Here is a 17,489-nt window from a genome sequence, read left to right on the forward strand (position 1 = left end):
TAGGACAAGTGGATCATTGTTTTGGGGAGTAACATGTGACTTGTATGGTCACACACATACAGGGGCGGCCTTAGTAATCTGGAGGCCCGTTTCAAGAGCTATTGATGAGGCCCCCCCACGCCACCGCCAGCACACCCAGGCCACAGTAGCCACGCAACAATCGCACACAGAAGTTGACTTAGGGAGGGGTCGTTTTTTATTGAGGGGTGTTACTGGAGGAAAATAGGGGAGGGTCATGCTATTTCAATTTCAGTCCTAGGGAGGGTCTGCTGATTTCACTTTGAATTCAAGGGAGGGTCATGCAATTTTTCAAAAGCAAACAATGGCTCCAGAGGTACAGGCACTTATGCAACCATTGTCAACAGCCTTCTGCTTCATTTAATGACAAACCCTGGGTGCCATCCCTGGAAATGCCCCACAGTCACTGCAGTTAGTGTGAATGAACTGAAGTGGCTGTGTTTATACTACAATGTATTTTCCTAAAACAATGGAGAGCTGTGTAAGGCAGCAACAATGGTTGTGAGAACTGTATCCCCCCTCCCTAAAGTAAAAAGTGAAAAGGTGCTAAAAAGAATTAACGACCGCTCGTTGAAAATGCGCATTTGACCCAGATTTGACGACAGGCAATCAACAGCACAAAATGAATGGCAGCAGTTACAAGCCTTCTCTGTGTTGTGCACATGTGTCAACTGTTTAATCTGTAACCTAGATGTCAAATAACCTGTTCTCAACCTGTGAGAACTTCTCACCTTTTATGTGATGTCCACGTTGACTTTTACACTAGCAGCACTATAGGCTACTCACTGTGTGTTACTTTAGTTTGGAGGGTGTGTTAGTTTATATTTGGAAATGTGTTTTTGGGATGAAGTGCAGCTGGGATCTCAATGCATTATATTAGCCTATTCATTATTGTTCATTGCTGCTGCCGCCCGCACCAGTTTTTAACCATAAAAAAAAAAAAAAACCCTAATTATTTACAGTAAAAAAAGAAAGAAAGAAAAAAAATCTCTGTTCTGTTCTCGCCACTGGTTAGGAATATAATAATATAGGTTTTATAGGCATAATTTTACTGTGGTAAATGCCATGTTGTAGGGGAGGGTCAATCTTTTTTATTTTAATGCTTGGGGAGGGTCACTGATTTTTTCCCCAATTGAGAGGGAGGGTCATGGCATTTTATAAAAGGGCTTATACATTTTCTCCAGTAACACCCCTCAATAAAAAACGACCCCTCCCAATGACTGCCTGCTATTTATTATTATATCACTACATAATGTTATAGCATTGACCTAAATGGCGTTATATTAACAAGGTTATATGATTATTAAAAAGTGTTATACGTGTGTTGCAAGTTGAATAAGGCTTGCTGGCTAGCTCTTGGAGGCCCCCTGGTGGCTGAGGCCCGTTTCAATTGAAACTGGTGAAACATAGCTAAGGCCTCCCCTGCACACATACATAAATGTTACTCTACATAATGTTGGTATACAGTATAGATCCATTTTTCTTTATCCATGCATGTCTGGATCCAAGGCTGGACCTAAAGTGAAATGAAACAGAGTTACAGTAAATATAAAAAAAGGATAGTGTGTCATTAAACATATGCAGTATGAAATGTAGTAGCCTATATTTCCTTAAGTGTAGACTGTGAACAAGTGTATTAACGTCTCATTATAAAATTCATTAAGTTCCCTCTCAACACATCACAAATATCTCTGTTCAGTTGTAACTCTCTCAACAAACACAAATTGATTGAGAATGAGAATACTGTTTTCCAATCTGGTTGGATTTTCCAACTTGACATTACACAAGCTTGTTCATGTGAAGCTTTCCAACAAGGTTATTCTGCAAATGTGACAAACTCCCAATTTGCTTCTGAAATGACGCCTCTAGCTGGTTATAAACACAATTAAAAAACATTAACTGTTTCCGATAAAAAAAAAAAAAAAAAAATGCTTCTCGAAATAAGTAACAATTTAGATCTTGACTGAATTAAAGAATTTCCATCATGTCCGTTGTTTTGTTGATATTAATGTTGAATGGATGATGTAACTATTGATATCTGTTACGGAAGACAATATTACTAAACAGTGGGGAGCATAAATAGAGACAGGGAAGAGAGATAAAAAAAGTCTGGAAATGTATAGTTTCCTTGCTCAAGTAATCAGATTAAAATCATTTGATTGGATGTTTAAAAAGTATACTGTACCATTCACGTAGTCAGGGTGGTTGATTACTTCATCGACATCTGTGTTTCCTAAAGATAAATAAACATTATTACACAACTTGGTTGAATGCTTGATTCCGATTGGTCAATCACTGAATTCATGCAGCTGTCAGTTATTTCTGGATAATGACCGCTATACTGCTCTATATCAGAACACTGTTTAATCAAAGATTCAGAGCCCCATGCACCCATTGTAACTTCAAACGCCATTTTAACCATGATAGATTCATTAAAGTTTTTTTTTTCTTTTTTTTAAGTGAAATATCCCTTTAATTCCATTAATATAATATAGGCCTATAAAAAATAGACCCAGTTGTCAGAATTGTCCTTAACCAACTGACTATGCTGCAGTGGGCAGTACACAATATGATCAGTACCTCCACAGGCTCCACTTTGATTGGTCCTCGGGTCTGCAGCTGATCCCTGCTTGGTGGCCTCATACTCAATGGGGCTGTAATTAAAATAGAATAAACATTTATCAGAAATGATGTAGAACAAGACATAATGTACTGCTGTCATGTTGATGAATAGACGGAGTATTGTACTTACGTGATATAATCTGGAACTGTAAATTAAAAACAATTTGAATCAAAAACAAACAGGTAGGCTACAGTTACAGTAATGGCTCGAACACACTGCCCGAATTTTTGGCGCTCGCCGACAAAAACGGTGATCTGACTCGTGATCGGGCTCTGCTCGCTGATCGTTTTGCTCGCTGTGTATGAAAGGCTCTGAGCAAATCCGTGCGCGATTCCAGCCCTCGCCGACAGCTTACCGTATCCTACAAGTTTGAAGTAGCATAGGCTTAGTTGACAACTGTGTTTACTGCTGCTATTGCATATTTAAGTTCATTTATTAGAGCGTCCTCCTCTCGCAACGCAGCGAATCACCGATTCATAAAAAAAAGGAAAAAAGACGAACGGACATTCTGTAGGCTTGAATCCATTTCTGTGATCTAAGAAAACTGAGAATAGCCTACCAGGCAATATGAATAATTTGACATTATGGCTGTTGCGTTTGGTTCTGTAAATTGGATGATATAAATCATATAATTAATGCGGTTGGATAATGGTTGATTAATTTTGCGGGGGCGGATTTGGATGACGCTCAGAGCCTATCGCGCACCTAGTGTGGCTGTGTGTGTGTGTGCGTGCGTGTGTGCGTGCGTGCAGCGAGAGGGGAAAATCATTAGTTCCCACTCTTGTGCACAATTAGAATTAAAGACAAATGTAATATTGGCTATGTATCGGCGATGCATCCTGGTGAAATATCTGGCAGTGTGTGATCCCTTGTCGGTGATCTGTCGGTGATTAATCTTGTCGGCGAAAACCACAACGAGCCGATTTCAAGAAAGTCAATAGTTCAGTGTGAAATACTCTAATGATCTGATGCCTCGCCGACCACGCAAAATCGTGCAGTGTGTTCGAGCCATAAGTTATTTGTCGTTTTTTCTTCTTTTTTTAGGTTTGATTGGGTTGTTTAGTAAGCTCGTCATGATGAAAATAGTCCAATTAGTGAGATAGATTGCTGCGTCGTGCAGGTGATTAGAAACTACCTAACTAGCCTACTTGGGAACAATGGGAGTTGGGAGAGATGCTAATGAGGAATGCATGTCCTACCCTGTTAGGTTGTAACCAACCACCTGTCTGCCTGTGGATTATTTCATCGGTGTAACTGGGCGATACATTGTACACTGTCCATCTAAATAAAATCTAATATTGTGTAAAAAAGCATTGCCATAGAACCCCAAATCATAACTGACTTCCCACTGGACTTCCAGCAACTCTGAATTCAGAAGGTTGATATTTCTCTATTATAAATCCTTGTTTTGAGTGGTCTTGTGTAATATTGTAATATTTTGAAATATGAACTTTTGATATTCATGAGCTGTATGCCATAAACATTCTAAATGTTATAATAATAACATTTGAATGATTCACTGAATGTGCAATGTATCTAGAATATATGAAAGTTTCAAGAAATATATGACAGTTTCAAGAATATTTACTTTTACAAAATATTCAAATTGTTTTAGATGGATCTGTATATTTCAAAATCCAATTCACCTGAACCTGCAAATAAATGACCAAATGAATGTAGATTAAAATAATTTGATTGGATGATTAAAAAAGTATATACTGTACGTTACCATTTTGATAAATTCCATCAGGGAGTTTGATTGCTTCATAGACACTGCTGTTTCCTAAAGGTAAACAAATGAGCATTAATATGGTGCAATTATGTTGGTCATTTTGCTAATGAGGAAAAGCAAACACAACTGAACTTCCAAAAAGTACATTAAATGTCTAAAAAAACCTATAGCTATTTAATTCATTAATATTACAATTATTTGTCAGAAGTGTCCTTTTTTAATTTCTAAGTTCTACATCAGATTTACCCCTTAATCCTCAGTATCCTTAATGTGGGGAACGCTTTCGTAGAAAATAGCACATACATTTTTGATCGTCTATTTTCTGAGAATGCCTTCCCCACAACAGAAAACAGAAATGTCACTAGTATAGAACGCAGAGGGACTACAGTCAATCAGATGGGGTTTAAGTGGTTCAATTAGATTTATTAGATAATTTAAATTCAAGTTTCAGTTATCATTGTCAGAAGAACGTCATGATTGGTTCAAAGACTAACCGTGCTGCAGTGACCAGTACACATTACCAGGATCTCCACTTGGATTGGTCTTCTGGTCCGCTGAGCCTGGATTGGTCCCCTGGTCTGCAGCTGAGCCCTGATTGGTTCCCTCAGACTGATCGGGTCTGTAGGTAAAAGACAAATATTGATCAGAAATGAAGTATAAACAAAGATGTAATCTACATGGTGATGACTAGTATTGAGTAACACTTACCTGACACAACATTGATCTGTAAATACAAGGAGAAAAAAAAGGAAAAGTTGTACAATAAAGCTTTACACCTTAAAATTGCTACAATAATGATTTTAAAAAGAGTTGCTGAGTGTAGTGCAAGTGATTATTATTTAAAGAGGTGGTGCCAAAGTGTTGTACTTTTTCTGTTTCGTATGTGTCTATGGAGTTAACATTACTCGAATAGACATCCGGGTGGGGTTATAATGTGCAAATTTGCCTTCCTTGTGTATTGTTGGTTTCTTCCTGAAAGCCTCTGAGTCAAAAGGCCCAAAGATCGAAAAACACAGATTTAATGACATCATAAAATCATCCCCTCATCTTTTACCATACACCCAACAATGTGGGTGTGGCTAACTTCTGGGTCACCACCCACCTGACAACCAGGCATACTTAATGAACTGGTGGGTGTGGCCACATTAAAAAAAACATAATTGTAACACTTTCTGAACACTTCTTGGGAAAAGGTCTTCCTCCTAGTATAATAATACCTGAGCATCATGTTTTTAGGGGGGATCAAATCATGGCACCCCATCTTTAACTAAATATCACTAATAGCAGCTGTAATCTAGATGTAATCCATCTAATGTAGTAGTGCTCTCACCTTTAGATGTGTGTCTAGTCTGTCTAAACAGCAGGAGCAGCAGGATGGACAGTAGAATCACAGCCAGAAGTCCTACAATCAGACCCACTGTGAGTGGAGAACCTTTCCCCACAGTAGTAGTAGATTCAGGATCTATGGATTAAAGTAGATTAGTGTTAGATCAACTCGTTTTGTACTATGACAGGCTGTCTAAAGAAAAGGTGATTCAGAGACATGGCAACTCCTGTAACCGAACAAACACTTTTATTATATAGCATTGACTACTATCAGAATATGGAGCTATTTAACACTTATTTATTTTTAATCAAAGCTAATCACTTACCCTACCTTAAAACAGCATGTTTTTTAATGAGTTGATAGAATGCTGCAGTATTGTACGGTAGTGAATAAAGGAACTGGACTCACTGCGTACTGTGATGTTGACAGCATTGCTGTAGTCTTTCTCTCCGTGGTCTGACTGACACCAGAACACACTGCTGATTGCATAGGTTCTGCTGATATTGCATATGGTCATGGTCGTGGCATAAGAACAATGTATGCCGCCGGTCCAGTCTCCCCTCAACCACTCCACTGTCAATCCCTGTGAGTTTCCCTCACAGGTAAGTGTGACAGACTCATTGATGACGTATTGAGTTCTGTCTGGACTCACTGTGAGAGAAACTGAAGAATTTAAACGATCTGAAATACAACACAGGGTCAGAGGTCAAACAAAGGGCACTGTTAATTACACAGTGGTGGACAACGTACTCAATTCCAGTACTTGAGTTAGAGTATAGAAACTACTGGTCGAATATTATTCAAATATAATTCAACTGCAAGTGAAAGTTGTCATATTTGTACTCCAGCAAGTACTGGAGTGCTCAAGTATTCAAAAGTAGAATACACACTGTATATAAAACAAATACACATAATTATGCCTATTAAAAAGTTCAAATTACAAAGTACATTTTCATTTCAATGTCAATACATTGATGTATTGCAATTTAGAAAATCCAAAATGGCCAATCTACTGAGTTGTAGATGTGGTATTTTCTTGATTTGAAAGAGGGCGTATGTGGTTAATAACATAATCTACTTGTTTCCCTTCCTAGAAATGGGTCCGTACATCATTTGCCTTTGTAATGTAACGGGGTAAATGTCATAAGCATCCAAAGATACAAATACTCAGGTAGCTTATAAGTCTATTTTTCCTTTACTTGAGTACTGTACTCAAGTAAATGTGCTTTATTACTGTCCACCACTTTTACAATGACTCAATGAACAAAACTCAAGAAGATTGCTCGAATAATTATATATGAGTGAGTGCTAGAGGGTGAGTTGGACTCGGAAGAGGTGAGCGCAATGATTTACGAGTCACTGGTTAACAACTTACAGTTCCAGACTGTTCCAGACTAATACATTTCTACATCTCTTGTCTAAGTGGGATGCAATCTCAGATGCAGCTGGGTCTTCCTAGTTTACTTATTATGGGGAACTATATGTGTGGGTGCACTGCTTGTTTATCACATATATTGCAGTGTGGGGCGACCAAGCCATGTCTTGTCTTGTTTTGTCAAGTTTGTCTGTCTTGTGTGTTGTTGTCAATACTTTTTTATATATACATTTTTCTTCTGTCCTATTTGCCTGTTTGTTGTTTAAACTTGAATCAGGGCATATGATCATTAAATGTCATTTCACTGAATGGTACCTCAGGTGCCTTCATAGCTTGTTGCTTATATTATTGCCTTTTTATTTGTCTCATTTTGTTTTTTGCCCTATTGCTATACTGGCTGTCATCTTTGGCATTTATATGACTGTATTTTTTTTGTTTTGTTTTCTCTATTTGTGATTGGTTCGCATAATATATGAACAAGTCTTGGTTTACTGTATGCCCTGAATTTCAAATAAACAAAACTGTGAAAAAAAAAAAAAAAAAAAAAAACTCACCAGGGACGTGCAGAGAATCTTAGAGAGGCAGGGGCTGAAATTTCTAAAAGGGCCTTTTGGTGAAAACATCGGAAATAGCAGACCTCTAAGCTCACAACGTGTTGCGCTGCGACGCGTTGTGAGCTTGGAGGTCGGCTATTTTCCACGTTTAATTTCTACACATTTCTTGATGCCTCATTCAAGTTCAGGAGAGTTTGGACAAGGCTCTCTCTTGAATGCTGCCTACAAGTATGGCATGGGAAGGGGAGCATTTGCATTTCTTTCACCATAGTAAAAACTGCATTCATGGTCTTGAGAGGACACGTTTTTAACAGACGGATAAAAGGGCAGGGGCTCAAGCCCCCTTTGATATCTATGTGTGCACGTGCCTGAAACTCACCACCAGAAAAGACAAAACGATTGTCACTGAAGTCAGTAACTGGGTCTCCTTTTCCAGCTCTACACGCATATCCTCCTGTGCCTGTAGGACCACGGATGATGTAGGAATGTTCTGCAGTCCCATTACCACCAGGTAAGAACTCATGGGTGTATTTGCCTTCATCAAGAACAGCCCTGTACCAGTAGAACCTCCAGTCTTCAGAGGATTCTTGAACCTCACAGGTCAGATTCACTGAAGCTCCAGGACTCAACCATGTAGGAGACACACTCAGAACAGCTTTGGGACGATCTGTTTGGAAAGCATTTCTTGTTGTTTATCAATCAACATGACATTTGTCTGTTGGAGACATTGATATTGATCTGCTCGCAATTCCGAGTTCCGACATCTCATTGTCTGTCCGTCTCTCTCGCTCTCTCACTCTTTTTTCTTTTCTTTTTATCATTTTGTAATCAGTTTTGTAATCATTTTGTAATCAGTTTCCTCCCACATGTGAGGCCAGGGGTACAGAAGTAAATTGACCACTTCTGTAACGTCGTTATAGATACTTCTCTCTTTTTTAATTGTCTTTGTAATCGGTTTCCTCCCATATACTGACACAATCCAATAAGTAGCCTAATGTCAACAAGAGATTGTTTCACAAGCCTTTACAGTAAATATGATAACCTCCTCATTCTGTCCTGTACATCTACATGTGGGTACTTTCCTCACATCGTAACAAACAGTACAACAGTAGAAAGATATGTATATAAAAAATGAGATAGTTTCATAAGACTGTGCAGTGGTACATGAGGAAAGGTGTGCACCGGTGAGGACTGTGAGACTGGATTTGGACTTTGGTTAATTCCATTACCCTCTGTAGGTTTGGAGATGGTTGTGGTGTCCGTGGACATGGGTGGAGTTAAAATGGATCCTAGGATGGTTGGAGTTGCACTGGAGGTGGTCAGGGTCAGGTGTGGCTCGTCTCCCGTAGATCTGGAGACGTCGGAGGTGGTTGCAGCATGAGATGGAGCTACAGGTTTTAGGTGGCCTAACCAAAGCCCTAAAAGAGAAGTTGCAGGTTTCTCAAAATAGGCTTGTTAGGGTTGTCTTGGGGCCTGCAAGGGACCATGTTGGAAAACAGTCTTTCCAGCAGTTTAGTTTAGTTTAGATTAGTTTAGTTAGATCTTTAGATCTAGATCGAAAAGGCATATTATATAGGCTTAATAATACTTGGATTGGCTCCCTCTGGCAGCCAGTTGCCAGATTCAGACAGTTGAACTTGGTACATAACATCTACATCAACAGTGCCCCTGTGTACCGGTACCTCTGTAAGCCTTTATAGAAGCATAGCAAAGTTCATTCCCACCCAACCAGAGCCATGCATTGCAGAGCCTGACCATGCCATTTTATGTGTAATTGACGTACATACACTTACTGTACAAACTGAGCACTTATATATCTTTTGTAACATACTTCTCTCCCTTTTTATCATTTTCTTATCAGCTTCCTATCATAGAGTGAAACAAGCAAGTGTGTCAATATGAGATGCATTCAACAAGCCTGTGCAGTACAATACTGTATGGGTTGTATGTTTGTCTAGTTGTTATAAGATCTTTAAGGCAGGCCGATCACCTGAACATGTACGCAGCACGCACCGATCTACAAGCTCGAACACGTTTGATGTCTATGTGCACCGGTGGCGTAGCCAGGATTTAACAACTATGTAGGCCTGGCACAATTTGTGTGGGCACAGATGCGCTCGCGCGTCAGCCTGTGTGCAAAATGTGTGTGTTTTTCGGGTCAGACCGGGGTTCCTTATGCCCCAAAATTTGTATTTATTTTTGGGTGGGCACACTGATGTGCACGGATGTGCACGTGCCTGCCATGGTGACTAGCGCTACGGTATGTTCCAACCAGGGCAGGTAGTTTTAGACCAGTGTGGCTAAAGAACACCTGATGACAGCGACGGTGTCTCTTGCCGTAAAGGTCACACCTACAAGCCAAACAGGACATTGTATTTGTGACATGTTGTTGTTTGTAGATGTGTTCTTTTCGGCAAGTGACACCGTTATACTACAGTACGAGTATTAATTGAGCTTCAGTTTAGTTCCCATGCATCCTTACACACCTGTACAAACTGTACAGCTACATATTGTATGCCAATCTGCCATCATCATCCCCAATAGAAAACGTGCAAATATATACAATTCACAAACCATCTCATTTGACTGCAATATAAATTAAAGGAGGTACTGTAGATGCATTAAACTGGTGCCTCCGAAGAGTACCTCAGCCCCCCCCCCAACACACACACTACATTATATGAAGATAAGACTGAACATAAGTTCTCCTTTTATATGTATGTTATATGTACATACACTTACTATACAAACTGAGCACTTCTATATCTTTTGTAACATACTTCTCTCCCTTTTTATCATTTTGTTATCAGCTTCCATTCATAGAGTGAAACAAGCAAGTAGTGTGTCAATATGAGATGGATTCACAAGCCTGTGCAGTACAATACTGTATGGGTTGTATGTTTGTCTAGTTGCATAATTGGGTCCCTTTCACTAGGCCTACTTTATTGTTTTTTTTTATAACAATTACACATTAGTCCAGGTAGATTTGCTCCCAGTCTACCAAATATATGGTTTATGAATCCATCCATCTCTCTCTCTCTCTCTCTCTCTCTCTCTCTCTCTCTCTCTCTCTCTCTCTCTCTCTCTCGGTGTGGATGCCCAGACAGTTACGGAAAATGTATCTTTCTTTTACATAATCATGGTAGACAAGGGACCCCCCCCCCCCCCCACACACACACACACACACACACACACACACACACACACACACACACACACACACACACACACACACACACACACACACACACACACACACACACACACACGCTCAGTACACAGCAGGACTTGATAAATCTTTGTGTATTTGTCACAGTTTGGCAATGTAACAATAGCGTTATGTTCCAAAACCATCCAATGCAAACCACACCTCATTTGCCTGCAATGTTAATGAGAAACACACAATTATACAAAGATGATGTTGAAAATGGGTGAAGTGCTCCTTTAATACATCATAATAATAAACTGACTGAAAAAAATATATATGCAATTATGACAGGTGTAATAAACGTGTAGTTATGATCTTTTTCGAGTTAATTAAAAAAAGATATTCACCTTGACTGTGTCCACAGGAGATGACACTCAGCACTGAAAGATATTTCACGACACAATATCAACATGACATAGCATTGTCAAGGACAACAGAGATCAAACTAAAAGTAGAGCTAAACAAATCTATGTAACGCCCGGGAATCAAACCCGTGTCCCCCACAGGGAAAGCCAGCTTCTTAACCACTAGCCTAAAGGGACATTTCCCTTGACTTGTGGAGAGGGAGATATAAGGTATTTGGTCAGCAGGCACAGGCTCTGAGCCACTACTGTTACATTTGTTCTGTAGAGTTACATCATTATTATTGACAGCAAGGTGAAAACGCATTGATTCCATTAACATGGTTTTTACTGTATTCAAACTCAGCGGCTTAAAATAACAAAACATTGTTGTTTAAGGTGGTCATCCTATGTTCCCTGAGTTCTATGTTCTCTGGGTTCTATATTCCCTGCGTTTCTATGTTCCATGAGTTCTATGTTTCCCATTTTCCATAGGGTTAGGGATAGGTTTAGGGTCGTAAGCGGGTAACATAACCTGAGAAACATAAACCCCAGGGAACATTGTATACGTTTCTACATTATTATGTTGAAATATTACAGCTACTTAAAATAGCTATTAGTAATATTAGAGATAAAATATATATCAGAGGTATAGTAGTAATAATATTGATATATCATATTTATAGACAGAGTAATAATAGTTTTATACTCACAGAGGAAAACGCAGGGCAGGGTGAGACTCATTCTGTCCTGAGATGAACTATTCTCTATTCTGAACAACCTTCTACTTCCCCTTGACACTGAACTAATAGTTACTGCTGAGAGAGAGAGAGAGAGAGAGAGAGAGAGAGAGAGAGAGAGAGAGAGAGAGAGAGAGAGAGAGAGAGAGAGAGAGAGAGACAGCTACTGTATTGTGTCGGAAACCGGGTACAAATCCGGGGGAGAAGGTAAAAGTTACATAGTGCTGCTTTAAATGAACTCTGAGGATTTTACTGTGCAGAACGTTTACTGTTGCCTTATAGAGATCTTAAGTATGGCAGATGATCAAGATTCAGCATTTTATATATTGTCCCTGTCGGGTGGAAACCTCATTATGTTCAAAACAGTTACTTTTCAGGATTAAAAGATCATATCGACAAGCCACACTTTAGCTTGTGGATCTGCAATTTTTATGCTTTTGTGTGACGCTTAACTTTGCCTTCCAGGCTTTCTGGGGGAAAGGCTGTTGTTCGTTCACTACAGGCCGTTTGGTTTCCACCTAAAGCACGGAAACCACTAGAAGAAGGGGCGTCGCTTTGATTTGGTTCCCCCCGTTTGTTTCCCCAATCCCTATTAAAATGCTCGAGTAGCCTAGTGTAGTCTTGCCAGTCGCTAACAGTTGGACTAAAATATGCATATACCAAATGATTTTTTCAAAAGCAAAACTACTCCGCATCAAGGAGTTTATTAGGTAGGCCCTAAAAGTATGTCCTTGAGCGCAGGGGAATTATTTTGGGTTAAAACTGAATCCGGTTTGATAGTTCCGGCAAATTGTAGTCCTTTGAGTACTACAACGTGACGTGTTGCGGTTTCCGCTCCAGACCGGTTACAACCCCAAAAAGTGAAGTGATCCCAGACTATGTGACGCTGTAGTATGATCAAATAGGGCATTCATTTATGAAATAAAAACACAAAAAGGTTAGATTGTGGAGATAAGAGCAGCAATATGAGTAAGTAGAGGGTAAAAATATCAGTGGGTACAGATGTGACATGTGACGTCTAACGAGTAACGTGCCCCTTTACACCACAGTAACTTTAACCCTGCAAGACCCGAATTAATTTCTACTGGCCAAATTTTTTTTTTTTTTTTTTTAAATCAGATGGTGTTGTAGGAGTCCTAATCACAGGAAATGTAATGTTAAAAAATTAATGATGTTTTTGTAAGATTTTATAGCCATAAGTCATAAATCATAAATCATGCTCTAATTTTCATTTTGGGGATATTTTTCACAATAATAACATATGTACATGTTCTAGACATTCTAATGATCACGAAAAAAAAATATTACAGGCATTTTACTTATGTTTTAGTGAGGAATAGCTTCAGTTAAAAAGTGAGATGTTGTTCGTCCAGATGCTGGAATTTCAACTTCTCTGGGAGGTGTGAATGTCAGCCTCTGTGGTACGTATTTATATGTGCAAATATCGTGGCCAATAGCATTGTAATACTAAACAATAGGATTTAATGGTGATGTTAATGTGAAAAAATAACAGGAAAACTAATTATAACATTTTTTAAAAAATGATTTAAAAAATGTTGCCAAAAAGCAACGCTGGGCCTTGCAGGGTTAACAGTGTTACTGAATGGGAAAGGTAACACGTTACGTTATTAGTTACCGAGAAAAGTAGTTCACAAGTAACACCGTTATTCCCAACACTGGTCACTTCCTGTGATGCTGTCTCCCAGTTGGAAGGCCAGGGCAAGCTCTGTGGACTCGAGTCGACATCATCTTTGATCGAAAGGCAAACCACTCAAAAATCATCACTTTCTGCCAGCTAGCTGCAAGAGGTGGTTGTTGTATTTAATAAAACATATTTTACTATATTAATTACAAAGTAAGACGCCTCAGGGCGACGAGGTCGCGCCACAGTGATGTGGACATCAGTGATGTGGACTTCAGGGTAGTGGACATCAGGGATCTCCATTTATGGACACAAAAGGGATTTGTTCCCCTGTCATCACAGGGATATCCATATCTCCATATATGGGCATAAAAAGGATTTGTTCCTCCTGGCATCACAGGGATCTCTCTAACAGGGCATCATTAATATTGATGACATCAGGGAACTCTGATATATGGGCATAAAAGGGATTCTGTGACATCACAGTGAAGCCAGAGCCCAGAGCGTGATGTCAGAGCAGCAAACCCAATCTGTTAGAGTGGTTCCCCTGACATCACAGTGACATCAGAGCATGATGTCAGAGCGGCAAATCCATAGACCGTAAAAATGTGTACACGTCTACACGGACGGACGCGGACAAGCTGTGATGTTTCTCATAGGTCGCAATTACAAATATCTTGTATATTATTAATTTATTTACATATTAATATGTCAATGCTTGTTGGATCGCGGGTAGCCTTTGCCCAAATATGGATTCATATGTCATAGATGGGTCACAGGCTGCTACATAAGACGAGCTCCACATGCCAATACTGTTATTAGACCCTACAGTATGTTGTGAGCTTTAAAGACCAGAAGGCAGTGGTTGAAAATAACTTTTACCCTTTATTGGACTGATGTAACTACTGATTTTGCAGCCAATCTCTGAACGGCACTTAAAGGATATACATTATGTAATTATTATTATTACATACAGTACTTTCATGATGTTTGATAACTTGTGCAGGCCTATTTCTACATATTCTACATTTCTACTGCCGTTCCTTGGTTCACATTCTGCCACTGAGCGCAAAGTGGTCACACAAGCAGCGGGTCTGCCCACATATCTGCGAAAAATGATGCATTATCAAACGGAAGAGAGAGGACAGCCGAACTCTCCAAACTACAGGATGTATTTCAAGAACTCCGAAGGGAAATACATTTCACCATTCCATGACATTCCACTTTTCACTGATGTACGACAGGACAGTGACGTGCCACAGAACAAACTCAATAAGATTAACAATGAGAAACTGTACAACATGGTTGTGGAGGTTCCTCGATGGTCGAACGCCAAAATGGAGATTGCAACAAAGGAGCCGCTCAATCCAATCAAACAAGATGTCAAGAAAGGAAAGCTCCGATATGTGGCCAATGTATTCCCTCACAAAGGCTATATCTGGAACTATGGGGCACTCCCACAGACGTGGGAGGACCCGAACCACACAGACAAAGACACAAAGTGCTGTGGAGACAACGACCCCATTGATGTGTGCGACATTGGCTCCACAGTGTGCGCAACAGGCCAGGTGATCCAGGTGAAAGTGCTGGGGATACTGGCCTTGATCGACGAGGGGGAGACAGACTGGAAGGTCATTGCCATCAACACACAAGACCCAGATGCTGAAAACCTCAACAGCATAGACGACGTACGCGAAAGCAGGCCCGGTCACTTGGAAGCCACCGTTGACTGGTTCAAGAAGTACAAGGTACCAGACGGCAAGCCTGAAAACCAGTTTGCGTTCAACGGGCAGTTCAAAGACAAGGACTTTGCCGTCAAGACCATTAAGTCCACTCATCAGCACTGGAGGGCACTTCTGCAGAAGCAAACCGATGGTGGAGAAATCGAATGTAAAAATATTTCTGTGCGTGAGAGCCCTTTCAAATGCAGTGTGGATGAGGCCAGAGATGTGGTCCACTCGGCCCCTGCTTATGGAGGTGCCCTTTCAGTATCTCCAGAGGTGGACAAGTGGTATTTTCTGCAGTGACGCTGAATCCCTCAAGATGGTGTATAAAGACGACAAACCCTCTGGCCCTGTTGTCAAAATAAGCCCTTCCAGCATTGTCTCCTATTGGTTTTGCTATTGGTTTTGTATGCAGGTAAATTGATTGTGTGTGTGTGTGTGTGTGTGTGTGTGTGTGTGTGTGTGTGTGTGTGTGCGTGTGCGTGTGCGTGTGTGTGTGTGTGTGTGTGTGTGTGCAATATGCAATATGAGGCAATATGTATATAACACTTTAAACCAGGGGTGGGCAATGATGATGGCGAAGGCCACTATATTTCCATCTTCACTCCAGAGGGCCACAATGCATATTGCTACATCCTACTTTGTCAATCTAGTATTCGAATTCAAAAGAAGCAAAAATAGCAGATCTACAAGCTCAAAACGCATCTCAGCGAGAAATTGTAACAGCTGAAATCAATATCAGTATTCTGGTATTAACCTGAGGGCCGCATTAAGTGAAGTCGGGGGCCGCATGTGGCCCCCGGGCCGCCAGTCGCCCATGTATGCTTTAAACCAATGTATGCTATGCTGCTAGGCATTGTTTCCCATTGTTTGTGTGTGTTTATGGGTGTTTGTATGGTGTGCTGCTACTGTCCTTGTTCTATGTATTATGTTTTATGTCTGAGAGTGAACCAAGACAAATTCCTATCAACTCTGTTGACATGGCACTATAAAGTTATTGAATCTTGAATCTTGTGTGTGTGTTTGCAATGTTTGCGCTTTGCAGTGATGTTTGCACTCTTTTGTACATTGCATGTTCATTGGCTTGATATGGATAATTCGGATAATGTTTGCACTTTTATTATTATTAATGCTCACATACAGTAAATCGATTCAAATGCATTAAACGCATTCAATTGGTACAGTTTATTATGATAAACACTGTAGGCCACGCCCCCCAAAGCTAAACCTCTTATGTCTGCTGATTCAAGCCAATGACAATGTATTTTGTCAATGCACAACAAAAAGAAGCAGTCCACGCACATTTTATTACCAGTAAAAGCAGGGACATCATTTAAAGAAGCACAACATTTGTGTTGGATACAGCCACAATTTGAATGCATCGACCCTTTACAAAGGACCAAACAGGACATCCCAAGTCCTCTCTCAAAATAGTATTATTATTCATATACAAACAAGAAAGAAGCGTAGCAAATAAAAGTTAAAGTAAATTTTTAAAGACAAAAATCTAAACGCATGGCCAGGGACCACTTACAAAGCCTCCGCGGACCACAGGTCCCACGCTTCAAATTTAAATGAACTAGTATACAAATGTAATCAACTTGTTTCATTTGAACACTATCAGAATTAATTGAACACTTAGTATTTTACTGATCTCACTCTGCAGCTAGTCTCCTAGAGAGTGTATGTAACCAAATGGACGGTGGACCCGTGAGGATCTGTTTGGTTACATTTGTACAGTTAAATGAACATATGGAGGATGTTTGTACTGTATAGACGCATTTCTGGTCCACGTTACACTGATAAGAACTAGATGCGTGCGCAGGTCGGTACCAAAATTAGCCAATGAAACCAGCGCTCCCCAAAACAACAAACAGGTTTGGGGATTGGACGGAATTGATTACATGATACAGTCACCTGTGCATTTAGTCTCAATGTTTGTAAACAAGAAACCTGTCTATTTGTTCTGCCCTTTAATGGCAAGTGTTGCCAGAGCCACCTAGTGGCGTCCTGATTAAGAAGCAGACAGGTGTATGTGCTCCTAATGATTGCATGTGCTTTCATCTCACCATTTATTGTTGGGCCGACTTACAGTACAGCATTGCCTGTTTGTGAAAACGTTTCTTTGTCAGTACACTGTAGGTTCCGATTTGCTGTGCTAGTACAGGATTTTCACCTGCTTGTTTGTTTGTTTGTAGTTAGTGT

The 17,489-nt window shown here is 40.0% G+C and overlaps 1 protein-coding gene across 1 annotated transcript; it reads left to right on the plus strand.

The window, feature by feature from the left end:
* Positions 1-14,675: 14,675 nt before the first annotated feature.
* On the plus strand, positions 14,676-15,587 carry LOC308285193 (inorganic pyrophosphatase-like; the record flags this gene model as incomplete). The annotated part of the gene is made up of 1 exon (XM_080725909.1): positions 14,676-15,587. The coding sequence occupies one exon, from the start codon at positions 14,676-14,678 to the stop codon at positions 15,585-15,587; it is 912 nt and encodes a 303-aa protein (XP_080582035.1).
* Positions 15,588-17,489: the final 1,902 nt, after the last annotated feature.

The sequence above is a fragment of the Nannobrachium achirus genome, assembly GCF_963921795.1.
Source record: "Nannobrachium achirus genome assembly, chromosome: 5".
Lineage (NCBI taxonomy): Eukaryota > Metazoa > Chordata > Actinopteri > Myctophiformes > Myctophidae > Nannobrachium > Nannobrachium achirus.